Below are 13,922 nucleotides of genomic sequence, written 5' to 3'. Positions count from 1 at the left end.
CGTGCACCCGTCCCCACATACACACACTGGAGTCATCTTGAACAGTCATTCACACTTTTCTGGATGGGACACTCTCTCCCCTCCACACTATTGGCCCGCATCTCACTTGCCCACCCTCTCGGTCTGTCTAACTCAATAATCCCGGAACTTCAGTTGAAGCCCCATCTCGTCTCTGCTTCTTCACCCCTTCTCAAAGCTGACTTTGAATCTTTAGATACATTATTAGAGGGTTACTTCCAATGCAGAGCTTACATTAATTGCACAGATTTGCATGTACACTGTGATGTCTCTGAGACAGTGATTTTTGTCCCCATCTCTTCAAGCTTAGAGCACGGAATAATGCCTGACAGGTCCCCCAATATAGAAAGTGTGTTGATTCTGTTTTTCCCAATATGTATAAGCTTGAACGATGGATGCTACTGCCTTTGAAAATGCTTACGATGTCTCCTAGGTGAAATGTCTCACAGCTTTTTCTGCCCACTGTATGACCTACTTTAAAAAGCTGAAATACCAGCAAGAATGGTGAGTAAGAATGCAGTGTGGTAACATACTTTTTGGGAGAGTACGTGATTCAACCACGCTAACTTTTACTTCTGGGCTAACACTTTGAACACTTCTCCAAACATTCTTTTTAAAGAGAATTCAAAACAAACCAACACATTAAACAAAACAAAAACCCACATAAATAGTTTCCCTTTCATTCCTCTTAAATATAGTAGAGCTATATTTAGACTTCAAACTAGATTTAAAATACTAACCATTGAAAATTTAGATAGCAAATGGAAAAACTTATTCAGGAAGACCAGTTTTAGAGGATACTAATTAAGAGTATGAGTTTTACAAAGGGAAGAACAGTAACATCTGTATGTGGAGTCACATGATGCAATATTATATCTCCTGAGGAATCTCTATGCACCATATATAGATATGCATCGCCACAAAATTTTAAAATAATATAGTAATACATGGGGTAATTTGTTGACATGTAAGACTCCCATACTTTCTTGGGAAAAAGAATAAAATATAACTATAAATTCTCAGCTGCAGAAAGAATGAAAACTTTTTATCAATATAGTGTCCTGTACCTTTATGCCTTGACTTTCTTTTCTGAAACAAAAGGGGAACCAGTATTTGTGCCTACCAATTTCTGAAGATACAAACGAAGCATGCATTTCTAAACCTGTCTATAATGTGTTGCTCATTAAAGGGATTAAGTCATTAGCTATTCGGTGCCTAAAGGGAGTTCCAGATCTGCAAGTTACAACACCCCTCCTTTACAGACTGAGAAAATAAACACTGAAAGATGAGGTTGCTTGTCTCAAGCCACACCGTTAACTTGCTGAATAACATGGCTACAATTCAGGTATTCTAAGTGTCTATCTGTAAATACATATGGTATAGGATTATATAGCTATATATATATGTATCACATATATGTATATGCATTTTTAAATGTGGAAAATTAACTTGTAAAGAGGAATTGTGAAGTCTCTCTGGAAGTCAGTCACAGATGTGTACTTAATAGCTTTAATTTGTTGGTATTAGGAGTTAATTAAATATTACGGTGAGCCTCCTTAGCCACTCAAGATTGTCACGCGGGATTATCTTTGAGTTGTTTGACAAAAATGACTATGCACATGCTACTGCAGGCTAATGTGTTTAAAACATCTTTCATAAAAATAATTGCACTGCTTCACAATAGTAGGCTACTAGCTCATTTTAAACCCTAAATGTTAAAATGTTAAGTTACATACCAGCTATTACTATTCCACAGATGTCAGTGAAGAAAAATGTATTGTAAAAAGTTGCCCAACCCATTGAAATTGCCCTTCCCACATCTTTAAGGGTTTCGGACTTGAATGTACCACAATTTACCATAGAGATGCTTAATCAATAGAGTGAAATTTCAGAGGTGGCACAGCTCACCTAGTAAAATGATGTTTTTCTAGCTTACTTACTTCGCAACTCCTGAAACTAATGTATCAGAACCGCACATCAGCCGAGAGCATGTCAAAGCATTTTAGTAACCATCCTCCACAAATGGAAGCTATTATTAAATTGGAGTGACAACCTCACAGAAGCCGCAGACATGTTCCTCAGGAAATGTTCCCCTAGGCACGGCTGCTCTCTAATTTGTCTTAGGACTCCCCAGTGATCCATGGCTCTCACCCTTTCAGACAGCCGTCCTTTATAGCTGATAGTGAATCATGGGAACTGGGAATTAGCCAGCTTCATTCTGAAACATACATAAAATCCAACTTAATTTCCCAGGTGAGCATTTTATAAAAATGCCTATAACAGAGGTGGACATTACTGTTTCTGCCCCCAGAAGCGTTACTTCCTCTCTCTGAAAGGGAATCCATAAAATAGAAACAAATTTACTCTATTATGTATTATAAAAGTAATGATGATTAGTCTCCAGTCCTGTTGGGGACTGGAGGTAAGAGCTCACTTACATTTATGCTTGACGTTTTATACAGCACGTGTCTGAAACGTTCAATTCTACAATTCTTCCAAACAAAGAATTCTTAATAATTTGGTCCTTCCACACATCCTTAATATTTTATACCAGAAGGTGATTTATAGAAAAAGTTCTTGACTCTGTGTGTGTGTGTGTGTGTGTGTGTGTGTGTGTGTGTGTGTGTGTGTGTATTGTGTAAGGTGTATGCACCCATGTGCTTGCTTGTACACGTATGTGTAGAGGCCAGAGATTGACTTCAGGCGTCTTCCTCTGCTTCTCTCCACCTTAGTTGTTGAGACAGGGTCTGCCATTGAACCCGGGGCCCACTGTTTCAGCTATGCTCACTGCCAGTGAGTTCCCAGGACCCTCCTCTTCTTATACGTGCATATGGCATGCTCCGTTTTAACGTGGCTGCTGAGGATCCAACCTCTGGTTGTCATGCATACCCAGCAAGCCCTTCATCACTGACCCTTTCTTTTAAGGCTTGAGTGTTTATGGACATCCTGGGAAGGAAGCAAGTCAGTTCAGAGTCATCTCAATGCAACACGAGCCTTTGTTTTTGATACACTAATATCATCAAAAAAGAAAGGCAACAGCGTGGGAAAGGAAAGCTTCTTGTATTTTTAACACGGGATAGGCAGGAGCATGTAGCACAACCTGCTGTTCTGGAAGACATCCACAAAGGGTGCCACTAAGAAGCTGTTTGAAAATCACCAACGTGCATTTGGAGGGCGTGTGTCAGACTGTGCAAGGGAGGGGGAGAATAGAGATTTATCTGGCAACACATAGTATGTAACTGTGCATCAGCTGGCATTAAGAAAGCCTCGGAACAAGTCCTTGTTTGCTAGGCCCTTGCTTCCAAAGAGGAATTCTTCTTAATCATCATCCCTCCTCCCTTCCCTCACTGCAGGATCACAGGGCCTGCTCAGGTACCTGCTGGGTTCAGCTACTAGGATGAATACAGTGTTTCTGAAATGGAGCTCCAAAGAATCAGATCATATTGTTTTGAAGTTCTTGGGCTTATGGAATGGCAGGCTCAAGTACTGAATGTTAACGCAGCAGAAACAGGCCAAGATCCTCTGACCTCTGAGGAACAGCCAGCAATTGCTGCCCCAGGGGTTAGATTAGCATATTGCATTATTCCCAAGGGATAAAAGCCATCTTCAGTTGACACAGGCCTTCAGTCCTCCAGCCCTGCCAATAGCCGCCAGTGCTGTAGATTGTCATGATAGTGCAGGAAACACAGGGTTGTTATGGCAGGCTACATCCTGAGACATACAGCACCACCACCACCACCACCACTGCACAGAAAGAAGCCTAAAGTTATTTGCCAACTGGTGATTGGCCAAATACTAAGACAAACCTGGCTAAAAGGATACAAATCTGACAACCTTAAAAATGAAAATCAAGCTTTGGTACAGCAGGACAGATGGGGTTTTTATTTGTCTGTTCCTATTTGTTTATTTTTTATGTTGTCTTTACATTTTTGTAAAGATGACAGTTACACACACACACACACACACACACACACACACACACACACACACACACACCCTTCTTTTTGTTACAGAAAACTCTGGAGAAGGGTTGATCCACTCCCCACCCCCACTCCCCAGCTTCCCCAGCTCCATGTCCCTTGACCCCACCTTCATTCCTATCCCTTAGAGTAGGAGTTGGTCATCCCATTGTCTTTTTTGAATGGTGCACCACAGCGTGCTTCCTGAAGGTCAACTTCCCACCTAGACTTGTCAGAGAGGAAAGAAAGCGATGTTCTGTTTGAAATTTGCGTTGTCCCCCCATCCTCCCGAAGAAAATCTGGCCTTGAAGGTTTTTTCTCACAAAAGCTCTCAGGAAAAAAAAAAAAAAAAAGAAAAACCGCTCCCACACAGCTCACTATGGAGCCGGAGGACAGAACTGGCCCACATCTGTGGGACCCCTAAGTTAACTCCTGGAACCAGAACACAGGGTGGCGGGACTTATCCTGAAACCCAAGAACTGCCGCCTGGGGCCTCCAAACAGAAGACACGGACTGGGATGTCCCCCAAACCGGGTTCAGGGGGCCTGGAGCAGGCGATCTTGAGCCGGGTCTCCGGGGTCTCGGGGACTGTCACGTGTTCCCCAGGCGCTTCTAAAACCCTGGCGGCTCGGTGCCCCTCCTTCCCACTGCCGCCTCCAGGTCCTGCTCCTGCCGCCACCGCCTCCGCTGCGAGCAGAAGCGACCGCGCTCCGCCGCCGCGTACCCCGGAGTCCAGGCACCCACGGCGGCCGGGGCATCCCGAGGTACCCACTCCAGGCCTCGCCTGCCCCTACCCGAAGCCCGCGTCCCTGTCCCGGGTCTTGGAGCATCTTGCGGTTTCCAAGAGGGTGGGGGAGCGACCGGGTGGTAGCGCGTTTGGGAAAGGGGATGGAGGTGGAGAAACCGCAATTGTCAGGCGGGAAGGGAGAGCGAGGGAACCCGTAGCAGCTGAATCCTTCCTCGCTTGGCAGGTCCCTCCCGTGCCAAACTCGCGGTGGAGCGGGCTTCTGCCAGACCTTAGCTGGTTCTCCCGGAAGGGTCCCGAGGATGGGGAGGAGGGATAGATGAAGCGCTGTCCCCGGCTGCCGGGAGCCAGAGGTAGTGGTGCAACCTGGTGGGCGTCTGAGGTGGGGGAACCACAGCCCACGGGGTACTCAGGCTGGTTGTCAGCCCTAGCCGAGCTCAGGCGGTGCCTAGGACGCAGTCTATCGGTTCCTTGGGCGATCCAGCTGCCTCCGTGTCCCACAGCTGGGCACACACCGGGAGACAGCTGTGCACTTAGGTTTGCAAGGTGGCCTGTAAGTCAACTGCGAGCAGGAAATGGCCATCTACACACCTGAGTTCCAGAAAAGGGAATTCTTACTCTTATGTTTACAGACCTGTAGTTTAACAATTCAAAGACCATCTTGTTAGATGGAAGCCAAAAAAAAAAGGCTTTTCCATAATCTGTGACAAGCCTAAGACTGAATGCATTTCAAATTCCAGATGGCTCAAGGGGCGTGAGACTGTACTGTTAAGAGTCTAGAATGGGTAGAAGGGTCGTGGACACTTGCATGTTTTTTAGCTGAACAGCACTGTGTTTACTTGTCCAGGGCCAATTTTTTGCAGGATTTTGCCTTGCAGAACAACACACCACCAGAATACGTGGAGACATGGAATTCTGCCATCTCTTCAAGGCCACAGCAAACAGGCAGTTGATATGTTATCACTAGAGGAGAACTATATATATTTAATATTTCTGCAGGTTTGATATCTTGTGCAAGAAGAATGATATGCATTTTTACTAAGCAGGGAATTATCCTAACAGAAACCTTTCTTATGTGTGTAGATCGGTCTCTCTGTATCCTCTGGCTCACTGTAGTTTCTCCTCTTACTACTTTAAGAACTTAATTACCTACTTTCTAAAAACCCTTAAGGTTTGTTCTGACTTCGCTTGTGTCACACGCAGACCAATTTTTAAGAAAATTGCAATAAACCCTCACAAAGACACTACTTTTTAAAAGTCACCACAGTTGGATGAACACCCTGCCTCCACTGTGTTACTCTGGGAACTGAGCATTTCAGGTGGAAATCATGGTGGCGAGAAAGCGTGCCATGTCCAAAAGAGAACAGGGTAGAGAAATGGGTGGGAATGAAGAACTCACGTGGTCTGAAACATTCTTCTTCCTGCAATAATATTTCTTTGTGTACTTGTTAGAGCGCCCCATCTTCATGTCTTCTAATCTAAGATGAATTAAGAACCTCTATGATGCTGCTTTCGTCATCTGTAGTATTGAAGCTGCGTAAAACTGTACTGCAAGGAGCTGATGATTACACTGTTGAACAGCAGAGGATTAGATTGAGATTTCTATAACTCATTGGTTTTGTTGTTTTTCAAAAAAAAAAAACGGAGAAAGTACAGGGGTAAGTGAAAGCAATGGGATCTTTTGATTTGTTATGTATCTGTTTGTTTTGATTTCAAAGTAGCTCCTCTATTCCACACTTTCAGCTGTGAAACGGATGACTTATATCCAATGCCTAATGGTTAAACTGTCCTCTAATATAAGGAGGCAGTTTTAAAGAAACCAATTAAAGTGTCCTCCTACATATGTTGCAGTATCTATAATTTAGTTGTGAAAAGTCATTCAAGGGAGCAAAGATTTGCAGAAGGTACCTCCTGTTCAGAGTACCTTAGTGTCATGTGTGTGGATGTACTTGTGTGATGGGTAGATGGTGTGGACATCTTCATACTCAGAACAAGCGTACTGAGCTTATTAGGTGTTCAGTAAAGACTTGCTTAACACCATGGAGTAACATTTTACTCAGATAGTCTTTAAAGTGGCCTCCATTTTAAAATTATCTTTGGTATCTACTTAAAATAAAGAAATAATTTAGGAAAGAAATACTATCGTCTATTTTTCTCCAGTATCCAATGACTACTTCAGAGGATATTTCTTTGATCTGCCAAGAAACAAGTAATTTTTTGCTATTTAATAAATGCACAGTAATTTTCACATATTTAAAACAAACATGTTTTAGTAAAAACTGCGCAGTCTGGTACATACCTTCATTTAACTAAAAAGAATTATAACATTTTGGGCAGTTTTAGTTTCCTGTTGGTATGTGTCTTTATCAGTGAAGATACTGCATTTGAGTAGTTGAAGTGCTAAACTATCATTATTGTCTTTATAGATATCTCATTTCAGGCTATTTAAAACTCCTGATTCCGGTGGAGATATATATATATACATACACACATAGATATGCAAACACATAGTCATACTGTATCCTGAGAATCCTCAGAGCCATTCATTTCTGTTATTTTAAATCTGAGAACATTAAGCTACCTTTCTAAAATGATTAGTAGCAAATATTTACTTAACATCCAATATACTTCTCACTATTGGTAAAATAACGAATACCTTCCCTATCTCTAATCCAAGCTAATCTAATCTAATCTAATCTAATCTGATCAAGAGATGGGACATCATGTTTTGGAGACAATACAACTTTTGACTCAAAACTATCTATGTGTAGAGGCATATGTGTGTGTTTGTGCTAGAGCCTGAACCCTGGGCTTCACACATGCTAGACAAGTAAGCATTCTGCAAATGGACTACAGCCTCAGCCCTTCAAAACCATATTTTTTTATTGCAGGAAAAAAGCTACATTTCTTTATTCTCTAAAAAATTGACAGCAATTTTATTCTGAATGTTATATAGCAAGAAAGCACAAAGCCATTATAGATGTCTCTGTCCCATTTTGTCCCTTATCCTTGCTTCAGTCATAGAAGAAAAATCCAATTAGTGACTACTGACCTACCACAAGTTTAAGGGAAAAGGGTTGGTTCAAAAGACGTGAGTCAAAAGTGCAGACAGGCAGGAGTATTGTTGTAAACAGCCCGTGCACATCCCAAGTATAAATAGGATCATGAACAAGCCACAAAGGACCCCAGTGGTCACCAGAACTCAGGAAATGGGGTTGAAGCACCAGTCAAGGCCGCTTTCATTAGACACACACTGACTTCCCCTCAGCATTTGCTGGAAGGCTATTGTCTAGTCATATGGTGAGTGGGATGATTCAGAAGACCATGTGAGTCACTACTGCACCAGCTACCTCTTTCTCTTGAGTCAGAACCAATGGTAATAAATGGTTAGGGTCTAAGGACAAATGAACACTGTCTGGAGCTTTTGGTTTGATTTATCTTTGGAGGGGTGTAGTTGGTTTCAGAAAGTTATTCCTGCAGCCAGGAGTCAGTGGTAAAAGTTCATAAAGACAACTTTTCTTATACAATAATAACTATGTGAATGAATACAAGTTAGTCATAATTTAAAATAATTATCTGTCAATAAAAGCATCCCTAGTTTGGAAATGTATTGAATCTAGACCCGTAGGTCCGTCGTAAATTGAAGAGAATGTTGCTCATTATTATTTTAGTAATTTTCATTTATGACTGCAGAAATAAGTAGGTAAATGTATGTTGTTATATAATGAAAGTCTTTTTTAACTGTGTATGAGTGTATATATATCATCTATCTGTCTGTCTATCTATCCTCTATCAATCACCTATATATTAATGTATTATCTGTATGTCTGTCTGTCTATCTGTCTATCTATCTATCTATCTATCTATCTATCTATCTATCAACCTATCTATATCTATCTATCTATAGTTCTATAGCAATATATATTTAACAGAGTTAATTAACTATTGCTGTATTCGGTTTTCACTAGGAAATTGTTATTTGAAAACAGAAAGTACCCTTGGACATGTTATCATGTCTATACTTCCAGTACTTTAGAAGCTAAAGCAGGATAATGGGATGCTTAAGACCAGCATGGGCAACATAGTGAAAGCCTGTCTCAAAAAAGTTCTCAGTTATTTTTAAAAAAAGAATTGTTTTCCTTTTGCTGATGTATTAGAGGCTACTTATCACTACACTGAACAGTATCAATATCTCTAATCTATGGAGATGAACAGGTATGGAATAGAGTACGATTGCCACTTTCATTGATACAAAAATCATATGAAGTCTCATTAGTCTCACTTCTACATTTAAAATTAGAATATAATTGTCTCTTTCTGGAGACAATATGAATTCACGGGATCTTTCTTGAGCTGACATTTATAAGCAGTTTTTAGATTAAAAAACAAACAAGCCATCTGCTTTCCAATAGCACAGCTGGTCAGCCCATGGTTCAAATTCATAAGATGGAGAACTAACCCTGAGTTATTCTGTTAGCTTCTCAGCCTTTAATGAATGAATGTTGTATACACTTAGGTTCTGGGATAATACTGTATATGTGGGGAGCTTAAATGTGAACATTGCATGAACTAGACCACATTTTGATCACTATTTTTTATCTGAATATTTTTATCCACTCATAAATATTTCACACCCAGTGACAAAGTTACTGTGGCATGTGTTGTGGTGGGTACCACAAAGAGCAAGGGGCAGCTTGTACCTTCCACTACTTAGCAGCAAATGCAGTAAACTGGGGGCATTGTGATGGCTACAGGAAGCAGACTACCACACCAGTGTCAGATAGCTGCAACCTCACTGTCATGGGCATAATAAAGAGAGCACATACAACTACAACAGGAAGGGACACTTTAGGGCAGGTGACTTAACAATGTTTTTATTAGCGTGTAGTAACTAATCACAACAACAAGGTTCATTATAATATTTTCACACATGTACATAACACATTTTGATCACGTTATCCCCAGCACCGTCTCACGCCCCTCTCCTTTTTCTCAAGTACCCCACTCCAGTTTTCTGTGGTGTGTGTGTGTGTGTGTGTGTGTGTGTGTGTGTGTGTGTGTGTGTGTCCCAGTGAGTTTTCGAAGGCATGAGAGAAGATTTGTGCATGGGGAAGGGGCACCTTGCCAATGCCTACACCTCTCCCATCAGGCATTAACTGCTTATAAATCCTGAGGTAGGGTTGGGGTCGCACAAACCTCTCATCCTTCTTCAGCAGGGTGTGGACAGGCCCATTCTTGTACAGAACTTGTGCAGGTAATCATAGCTGCTAACAGTTCAAGAGAGCAACAACCATGCCATGCTCTGACGTCAGCTCTCCACACCACTCCCCCACTTACTCTGGCTCTGATGTTCCTTCTGATCCTTCTTCTACAATATTCCCTGAGACTTAGAGAGAGTCACATAGAAGCAGGAAGGTGACTTTGAAGTTTGATCTTGATAAGAAAGAAAAGAATTTTAAAAGGTAAGATTATAGGCTAATACACTTTCAGCATCTCGACTAGAGAATAATGGTATTAGGCTATAATAAATTACATATCTTGAAGTTTTCCTCTGCATTGTCCTTTTCCATTTTTTCTTATGTTGTTTCTGAAATAAATTTGAAAAACAAAGTCTGACTTGAGCAGTAGTTGACAGAGTGTGAAACTGGTGATAGGTTTAAGTTTCCTGTAATTATGATTGCTGAATTTGTACCAAATTTAGAACCAAAAAGGGTCCTTTAGGACCTTAGAGGTTTGTTAGGGAATGAGGGCAAGCTATAGAATTTAGTTTTTTTTTTTTTTCTGAGTATGTTGAAGTTATAGTAATGTGTGATTTTACTTCAAGCTGCTAATGGAGGTGGTCTTATTCTAAGCAGGACTCCAGTATGGATTTTGAACTTGAAGAGCATTTTAACAAGACAATTGTCAAAAAGAACATTACTGCGGCTGCTCAGAATACTGCCTTTCCTGTCTGGGATGACTACAGAGGTACAGAGAACATTACTGCGGCTGCTCGGAATGCTGCCTTTCCTGTCTGGGATGACTACAGAGGCAGCGTAGATGATTTACAATACTTTCTGATTGGGCTCTATACATTTGTAAGTCTTCTTGGCTTTATGGGAAATCTACTGATTTTAATGGCGGTTATGAAAAAGCGCAATCAGAAGACTACAGTGAACTTTCTCATAGGTAACCTGGCCTTCTCCGATATCTTGGTAGTGCTTTTTTGCTCGCCTTTCACACTGACCTCTGTCTTGTTGGATCAGTGGATGTTTGGCAAAGCCATGTGCCATATTATGCCTTTCCTTCAGTGTGTGTCAGTTCTGGTTTCAACTTTGATTTTAATATCAATTGCCATTGTCAGGTACCATATGATAAAGCATCCCATATCTAACAATTTAACAGCAAACCACGGCTACTTCCTGATCGCTACTGTCTGGACCCTGGGCTTTGCCATCTGCTCTCCCCTCCCAGTGTTTCACAGCCTTGTGGAACTTAAGGAAACCTTTGGCTCAGCATTGCTGAGCAGCAAGTATCTGTGTGTTGAGTCATGGCCTTCTGATTCATACAGAATTGCTTTCACAATCTCTCTATTGTTAGTTCAGTATATTCTGCCTTTAGTTTGTTTAACCGTAAGTCACACTAGCGTCTGCAGGAGTATAAGCTGTGGATTGTCCCACAAAGAAAACAGACTGGAGGAAAATGAGATGATCAACTTAACTCTTCATCCGTCCAAAAAAAGTGGGAACCAGGCAAAACCCCCCAGCAGCCAGAAGTGGAGTTACTCGTTCATCAGAAAGCACAGGAGGAGGTACAGCAAGAAGACAGCCTGTGTCTTACCCGCTCCAGCAGGACATTCCCAGGAGAAGCGTCCAACAGTTCCAGCAAACCTGGCCTCCGTCAGAAGTCAGCTCTCTTCATCCAGTAAGGTCATTCCGGGGGTCCCGACCTGCTTCGAGGTGAAGCCTGAAGAAAACTCAGATGCTCGTGAGATGCGAGTCAAGCGCTCCATCACCAGGATCAAAAAGAGATCTCGGAGTGTTTTCTACAGACTGACCATTCTGATACTTGTGTTTGCCGTGAGTTGGATGCCACTCCACCTTTTCCACGTGGTGACGGATTTCAATGACAACCTTATCTCCAACAGACATTTCAAGCTGGTGTACTGCATTTGTCACTTGTTAGGCATGATGTCCTGCTGTCTTAACCCGATCCTATATGGATTTCTTAATAACGGGATCAAGGCAGACTTAAGAGCCCTGATCCACTGCCTACACATGTCCTGATTGTCATCATTTACCGAGGGAAGGAGAAAGGTTGAGATCGTCTAAAATACATCTGTGCTAAAGATGTATGTATACATTTAATTTACATGAAAGTCTTCTGGATCTTGATGCCAATTCATAATGTATGTGAGGTAATTTTAATGTTGTAATATGGTTAATTCAGTTAGTTGTACAGAGTCAGTGTCAATCTAATCTGTAACGTCATGTTTTAAAGTAGTTACATTACCTTCCATTTCATGTCATTGGTGATAAATGGGTAGTACTTTTTGTTTATTGTAAAAGTTATAGCTAATTAAATTGATCTTTTGTACAAAGATGTAAGAAGCAAAAAGGCTCTTACAAGGAAGAGTATTTAACTATAGATTTAAGGAATTTCTACTATCTAGCTCTCCTCATTTCTATTTCATGGGCTTCTTAATCATTTTTTGTAAAAGTACACAAATATTTAATATGCCCCCAAAGTCTGAACTATATTATAGATATATGCTTAAATCACGATTATAAATTTACAGAAGAATGATTATGTCCTGTTACTGAAGATTGGAAAAATTGTCAGTTTAGTCTGGCTGTCCTACTATGAATAAGTAATTATCAAATACAAATAGATTTTAAATCTTGTTTAGATTGATATCACATTAAACACTGTCAAATAAAGGTTGTTTTCAAGTAAATAACAGGTTTCATGTTATTTCTGTGTTGTGTGTATGTTAGGTATCATGTTGTCTTGCTAAAGTGAAGGCAAACTTCTCCTCTATTTGACACGTTTCTTCACTGGAGCTCATTTGCTCTTACTATTATTTGGTTGGTTGGTTTTGTTTGCAGAACTGAAGGTGGACCTGAAGGCCTTCTGCACGCTAGCGAGTGCTCTGTCACTGCCTCTAGCCCCCAGCCATGGCTGAGTCCCCATAAAAATAATGGATTATTGCACATATAAGCCAGATGCATAAATAGTATTGATGTCTTCAGTACTTACAATTGATTTAAGCATTCCCCTGCATTGATTCCTGCTAACCACAAGGGAAAACGGTAAAACAACCCACCTACAAAAAGACTCTTTAGGTTTGCAAGTAACAGGTAGTTCTTGCGTTTACTCAATTAAAAGCCCCAAATCTTTACAAGGGGTTTCTGCCCACACTGTTCCTCTTCCTCAAAGAAGTCTACGCAGAGGAGAAACATCTGTGTTTTCCTATGGTATGGAAAATGGTGCTGGGTCCCCAGGTGGCCTCTGGTGGCTCCCGTTGAGCTGGAGCTGAAGTTTCTGTGCCACACTAGCCTTTTTACTGCTATATATGTCCCCTTAGTGAAATCGAAGCCTTATATTCAGCCCCAGAAGCAACCTCTGCAGCCAGAGGATAAGTTTAGTACTGAGTCTCAGTCACACTTAACCATATCCTTCCAGCTTAGGCTGTCTACCTTCTTTTTGAACCTTGCTATGCAGTTGGGGACCTCATCCTTTGTTAAGTCTGGGAACTGTTGGGACACTTTACATTCATCCTTGAGATTTATGAGAACTAATGAAATTCTCACATGGGTCTCCAAGGACAGATACCAGCAGCATGGCTTCCTCAGGCCTATGTTCTAACTCATGTCTGCACATGAGCATTCTGCTCTCCAGCTCTTTCTACACTTTCAAAGATGACCACAGCCACATGCCCCATACGCTCTTAGTTTCCCTGTAACCCATCTGAAGTTACATTAAGGTCTTCCCCATGTTTGGCTTTCCTCCTCCTCTTGATTTTTCATACTCAGTGCTTCTGCTTATTATTTTTTCCTGATAAGATGTCTCTCACTGTATTTTCCCACTTCTCTATGCTGTGTGTGGCCACCAGGTTTCACTTTGGAAGTCGGGCTTTTATTGGGAAAATGATCTTTCAGTGTTTGCATCAAACTAATATCTCGCTGTGGATGAAGAAGAATGAACTCTTATTTAAAGCA

At 41.3% G+C, this 13,922-nt stretch overlaps 1 protein-coding gene across 6 annotated transcripts; it reads left to right on the top strand.

Annotated features, from left to right (window-relative positions):
• The first annotated feature begins 4,376 nt into the window (after positions 1 to 4,376).
• On the top strand, positions 4,377 to 12,658 carry Npy5r (neuropeptide Y receptor Y5). Of its 6 annotated transcripts, none has more exons than XM_052752379.1 (3): positions 4,627 to 4,741; positions 6,175 to 6,380; positions 10,578 to 12,658. In XM_052752379.1, exon 3 carries the CDS (start codon positions 10,587 to 10,589, stop codon positions 11,985 to 11,987), a length of 1,401 nt encoding a protein of 466 aa, XP_052608339.1. In that variant the 5' UTR covers positions 4,627 to 4,741; positions 6,175 to 6,380; positions 10,578 to 10,586; the 3' UTR covers positions 11,988 to 12,658. The 6 variants fall into 6 exon arrangements, with proteins under 6 accessions (XP_052608338.1, XP_052608337.1, XP_052608339.1 ...); XM_052752382.1 differs by having other exon boundaries at positions 4,644 to 4,741; positions 6,248 to 6,380; XM_052752378.1 differs by lacking the exon at positions 6,175 to 6,380 and having other exon boundaries at positions 4,377 to 4,741.
• The last annotated feature ends 1,264 nt before the right edge of the window (positions 12,659 to 13,922 follow it).

This window comes from Peromyscus californicus, unplaced genomic scaffold (genome assembly GCF_007827085.1).
Source record: "Peromyscus californicus insignis strain IS unplaced genomic scaffold, ASM782708v3 Scaffold_23__1_contigs__length_62951481, whole genome shotgun sequence".
NCBI lineage: Eukaryota > Metazoa > Chordata > Mammalia > Rodentia > Cricetidae > Peromyscus > Peromyscus californicus.
This window is presented reverse-complemented; position numbering and strand designations above follow the sequence as displayed.